The 6,000-nt window shown below is 38.1% G+C and overlaps 1 protein-coding gene across 1 annotated transcript in view; it reads left to right on the top strand.

Moving 5' to 3' along the window:
• Positions 1-900: 900 nt before the first annotated feature.
• Positions 901-6,000, top strand: part of ITIH1 (inter-alpha-trypsin inhibitor heavy chain 1) — a 32,047-nt gene continuing 26,947 nt past the window's right edge. Inside the window, exons 1-5 of the mRNA XM_051984916.1 lie at positions 901-1,031; positions 1,562-1,582; positions 1,951-2,117; positions 3,379-3,483; positions 4,342-4,504. Coding sequence (XP_051840876.1) covers positions 942-1,031; positions 1,562-1,582; positions 1,951-2,117; positions 3,379-3,483; positions 4,342-4,504 — 546 coding nt within the window. The 5' untranslated portion in view covers positions 901-941. The remainder of the gene's footprint in view (positions 1,032-1,561; positions 1,583-1,950; positions 2,118-3,378; positions 3,484-4,341; positions 4,505-6,000) is intronic.

Here is a 6,000-nt window from a genome sequence, read left to right as displayed (position 1 = left end):
TAGATTTGTTGACAATTCATCCTTTCCTAGAATCCGCCCCCAGAATTACAAAGTACAGACTAACCAAATAGAGAAACAAACTGTGCCTTTTTCTCATTAGTCTTATCAGAAGTCAGAGTTAAAGTGAACTATGGATATCTGACCTGTGTCTCTATCATATTCTGAAGGACTAGGTCTAACTGTAATAAAGAGAATAGGGATTTATGGATTATTCAGAGACAATATTCTGTAGAACTAATGGTATGGTTAATCCTTCTAATAAATATAGGAGCGATTATGAAGGGAGCAAAAGGAATCAGTCTGGATCAAAAGAGATCTATTTATAAAGTCCTTAGCATAGTACCTAGCACATAGTAGGCACTAAATAAATGCTTGTTTCTTCCCTCCATTCCTTTCCAACTCAAAATTGATTTTGCATTTTGTCCAACTCTATAGATAGCATATGTTGCATGAGAGGTCACTAATAGTAAATGTATGTTGGAGTAAATTCAATTTGAACTTAATCTGAAGTGATAATGCTTTATGGAAATATTTGACTTGGTGGTGGAAGTAAGATGGGCATAGTGTCTTGTCAAAAAGTTAATTGACTATTGAGAATTTTTTTAAAATTTTAATTTTTAAAAAAATTAAACCATCACCCCTTATTGAAAACTCATTATATGCATGAGAATTGAGTCTCCTGGGATCTCCAGAGATGAACTCAATAACAACCTTGTTGTTACTGGTATACGTTCAGATTTTATTGGAGGTTAATAGAAATTAGTTTAGGCAAGCTCCCCAGAAGGGCAAAATTAACTGTTAAATTTTTATATTTAAAGTTTAGAGTATTTGCCTTTGGCTGTCTAATGTTTAATCTGTGTTTCCACATCATTATATTGATCAGCAGTTTGGGAAGAGTATGACATCAATGTGCGTCCCTCAAACTGTGGCTGACTTACAATATGGAGCATCAGATGCTGTTATGTCTCTGCCTTTTATCCCTCCCTGGTCTCATAGCATCAAGCTTAATAGGCCAGCCCAGGAGCATTGGGGTATGTAACCATATTGGGTGAATTAGCCACTCCTCCCATTATGCGGAAGGTACCAGATGGGTTGCACTTGGGAATAAAAAAGGGGTACAAATCCAAAGTGCTCAAAGCAATGGGTTCCTCTGGGTAGCCTTATTCAGCTGGTGTTGGGGATATAAACAGAGAGCTAATCTGAAATAGTCCACATATTTAAATCCTTCCAGGGAAAGTAGAAAACATCATTTGAGGGGAGGGATGAAAAGACACATTAATTACAATTTGCTAAGTGCACTAACATTTAAGTGCATTGCTACTTTTCCCTGAAATCTTTTCCTTGTTCCCCAACACTGCCTATCACAGTTACTTAGGAAATTGTCTTTTTTTTTTTTTGACACTCTTTTGTACAAATATGAAATTTCTGTATATACGTCAAAGAGGAAATAAAAAGGGACCAAAAAATGACAAAGAGGTTTTATTATCACATTTTATATTCAGATTATTGTTAATGGTATAGCTCTCTTTTTCTAGACCTTGAAATTGCTTTTATTTTGCAGAAGAGACAGACTCAGGGCACTGTAAGTAAACTTCTCATTCTTGGGAGAATGGTGGTAGGTTGTGGGTTTTTTTCCTCAAACTTTACTAATAGCATGCAAATTCTGAAATGATTAATCCAGCCACTCCTCTCATGCAGATGAGAATTTAGAGGTCTTTCCAGCGTAGTATATAACTAATTGGCTGGCCAGAGTTTGGCTTCAGATGTAGTCTTCCCCTTCACTGATTATCTTTCAAAATCTGAGGAACTCAGTGATTTCAAAGATCTTAGATTTTTTTTCTTAATCAGAATAAAGTATATCACTTATGGAATTAGATAAAAACCAATCTGAGAAAGGAGTTTTTGTCAATCATGCTTCAATACCAAAGTATAATTATCTTTCATCTATAGATCGTCAATGGAATAGAAATTCAGAATATGAAAATTAACTGCAGAGTCACCTCCCGATTTGCTAATTATGTGATCACCAGCCAAGCCATCAACCATGGCAGCACTGCCCAAGAAATTATCTTCGATGTTGAGATCCCCAAGACAGCCTACATTAGCAATTTCCTCATGTGGGTAATCCCTTTCCCAATTTGTTCTCTGAATCAGAAAGTGCAAATCTATTTAGTATTTAACTAGGGACCATTCCTAAATCTTGACAATCTCAAATGACTCATATAATCTAATATTTGAGACTGCAGTTTCTAATACCAAAGATAATAATTTAGTTTCTCCATTCTTTTTTTTCCTTTTTCTTCCTTCCTTCCTCCCTCCCTCTCTCCCTTCCTACCTCCCTCCTTCTCTCTCTCCCTCCCTCCTTCCCTCTTTTCTTTCTTTCTTTCTTTTTCTTTCTTTCTTTCTTTCTTTCTTTCTTTCTTTCTTTCTTTCTTTCTTTCTTTCTTTCTTTCTTTTTCTTTCTTCTTTCTTTCTTTCTTTCTTTCTTTCTTTCTTTCTTTCTTTCTTTCTTTCTTTCTCTTTCTTTCTTTCTTCCTTCTTTCTTCCTTCCTTCTTTCCTTCTTTCCTTCTTTCTTTCTTTCTTTTTTTCTTTCTTTCTTTTTCTTTCTTTCTTTCTTTCTTTCTTTCTTTCTTTCTTTCTTCTTTCTTTCTTTCTTTCTTTCTTTCTTTCTTTCTTCCTTTCTCTCTCTCTCTCTCTCTCTCTCTCTCTCTCTCTCTCTCTCTCTCTCTCTCTCTCTCTCTTTCTTTTTCTCCAAGATCTTCCTTAAAGTGATGATGAAACTAGCCACAGGCTCTATGGGACAAGAATGGGCAGGAAAGGTCTCTGATCTTGGGTTTTTCTGACAAAAAAAAATATTCATGATAGAACTAGTATTAGAGGAAGAAGGAAAAAGGAGCCAGGTTTCCTGGCTTAGCCCCAACTTTGGCCTTCACATTAACACAATGTTTTCTGGCTAATAAAAGATATATGAAGATTATATCTCACTGCAAACATTAAACTGCAGGAAGAATTGAGTTCAAATATGACCTTAGACATTTACTAGTTGTGTGATCCTGGGCAAGTCTTGCCTTAATCTACTAGAGAAGGAAATGACTCTAGTATACTTGCTAAGAAAATCCCGTGGACAGGATGGGATCATGAAGAGTCGAATAGGACTGAACAGTAACAGCAGAAATGAAGGGATGATTTGATCACACGCTCCTACCCTTCAAGTATTTACTTGTTTTGTGAACTAGAGTGACCTCTTGCTTAAAGTCTACTGTGAGAAGGATATATTCAGGCCAGGGGAGGCTCCATACACTCTGATCAGGATAGGGAGGACTCATCTGGCAAATTGTCTTCAGGGACATACATTTTACTGGTGTGTCTCTTAACAGTACAGTAGATGGAGTCCCATATCCAGGAAATATCAAAGACAAGGTGCTTGCGTGGAAGCAATATCGGAAAGCTGTTGTTCGAGGAGAGACTGCAGGTCTGGTCAGGTAAGCTTTTGCCCCAACTTCCTGTATGAGGGGTATGTCTCTGTCTCTCTCTGTCTCTCTGTCTCTCTCTCTCTCTCTGTCTCTGTCTCTCTGTCTCTCTTTCTCTCTGTTTCTGTCTCTGTCTCTGTCTCTGTCTCTCTGTCTCTCTCTGTCTCTGTCTCTCTCTGTCTCTCTGTCTCTCTCTCTCTCTCTCTCTCTCTCTCTCTCTCTCTCTCTGTCTGTCTGTCTCTCTCTCTCTCTCTCTCTCTCTCTCTCTCTCTCTCTCTCTGTCTTTCTCTCTCTGTCTTTCTCTCTCTCTGTCTCTATCTCTCTCTGTGTCTCTGTCTCTGTCTCTGTCTCTCTCTCTCTCTGTCTGTCTGTCTCTCTCCGTGTCTGTGTGTGTATACTTATATACAGTTGGGGGGATATACTAAGGCAGAGCTGGGATACAGAAATGAATATGTATACCAGTGAGATCAGGAAGCTTCCTCAGAACCTTGGCCTTCAAAATTTGCTTTACTCATTTAGTTCCTACTAAGAAAAGGAACTATGGGATACGCTTCTTCTTGTGGCTAGTCATCTTTGATCTGACTGGACACACTATTTCCTGATGTCTTGGATTCATAAAATTGTATTTAACCCTGGACACATCCATTTCAGGATGCTTGTTCACCTAGGATAAGACAAATAGAGAAAAAATACAAAAGAAGTAGTCCCAATCTATAAGAGAATAGCAGAGCTTGACTAAAAGAAAAATCTGACCTAATCATGCTGAATTCTCAAAGCAAAGCCTCTGAGTGAAAGGCAATGCGAATTTAAGGATGATGCGTTCAGAGTTATGAAACTATAGAGATTGATTTTCTTCCTTTTTTCCCCTAGGGCCTCTGGGAGGAAAATGGAAAAATTCAACATTGCAGTCAATATTGGTGCTGGCAGCAAAGTCAACTTTGAGCTGACTTATGAGGAGTTATTGAAGCGACACTTGGGAAAATATGAAATTGTTATTAAAGTTAAACCAAAGCAGCTGGTCAAACAGTTTGAGGTAAATCTCCCTGGGATTGATTCTCATCACCTGTAGAGTATACCAGAAATTCTCTATGGACCCATGCTCTATGTCTTGTTATACCTCTTACAGAGGAGTTTGGAAAAAGGTTCCTAAATAGGCAAGTAGGGACCTAATACAAGCTTTGTTATCTCCTTATTCTACAGCTATGGGCAGGTCCCCATCTTCCCTAAGTCCCAATTTTCATATTTATAAAATGAATAGATAGAATAGATATTTTCTAAGAGTCCTTCCAATTCTGAAAGCGGCAAAATCTTACTACATCTTTAATAAAAGTCCTTCATGTAAAGATAGATATAGTTTAAAAGAATATTTCTGAGGCACTGTGGTGTAAAGGGAAGACTATTGATTAAGTTTAGAGACTCCGAGAACTGGAGTTTGAATCTGGGCCTGGCTATTTGTTAAATAGTGTTATGACTTGAGCAAGTCATTTAACCCCTCCTTAGGTCTCTCAGTCTTGTCAACTGTAAAATGTAGGGAGGAGGTTTGGATTGAATACCTCTGAGGTATTTTCTAGTCTTGGGTCCTATTAGTTGCTCAAGAAGTACTCCTTAGGAACTGTTCCCTTGGAGATGAGCTGTGGGAACTGAATCTTGGACACTGGACTTTGAACCTGACTTTCTGATTATGGGTTCCATGGTTGCTGGTGTAGTGGAAAGGCAATCATGGTCTCACCCTGGTTATTTTATGGCTCCAAGGATCCTTCAGAGTGTGAAGTGTAGTGCCTGAGAACCAGTTCCTTTTGATGTTCTGCACAATTAAACCACGACAGAGAGAAAGATTAAAAAGTTAAATCATCTAAGAAAAGTTTCACATCTAACACTAATAAAAACAAAACAAAACAAAACCTCCAACCACAACCTAAAGCTATTGTTGGACCTAAAGACTGGAGCAATGCTCTCACTCTTCATATAAAGCAGCTTGAGGCAATTATGACAGTTGGAAGGGAGGAAAGACTTGAGGCTAGGTCATCCTCTCTGAAATATCACCAGTTCTTTCTTCTTGCCAGTCAGCAAGGGGACCCTTCTCAAAGCTTAAGACCTTCAATACTGAGTCACACATGACAAGAAGCAGTTTCTAAAACATCCACATGGTTAAGGAGAACCAGAAATTCTGAGCATGTTCTATGGGATGGACCTTGTTGTTCATGGATCCACAAATAGGAGTTATCCTTTGTAAATCCATCTCTACCATAGTAACAGAGTTCAGAAGCTGGGATTAATGCTTTCTTCAGGTCTTTAACAACTGCTTTTTGATGATAATACTGGAATATCAGTTGATTTTGAAAGAGGTGATAGGTTCAGTGTGAATCTCTGCTTTGTCTCTCCCCAAATACTAGAATTATAGAACATTTCAGCTTGAAGGAACTTGAGATCTCCGTAGTCAGCATGTTAATTGTACAGAATAGAGAGTCCCAGAACCTTACCTAAAGCCAAGCAGAGATTTAGTGACAGAGGGGAACCTATAATTCAGGT

Source organism: Antechinus flavipes, chromosome 1, assembly GCF_016432865.1.
Source record: "Antechinus flavipes isolate AdamAnt ecotype Samford, QLD, Australia chromosome 1, AdamAnt_v2, whole genome shotgun sequence".
Classification (NCBI taxonomy): Eukaryota; Metazoa; Chordata; class Mammalia; order Dasyuromorphia; family Dasyuridae; genus Antechinus; species Antechinus flavipes.
The sequence above is the reverse complement of the archived record's forward strand: the minus strand, read 5'-3'. Positions and strand labels throughout refer to the sequence as shown.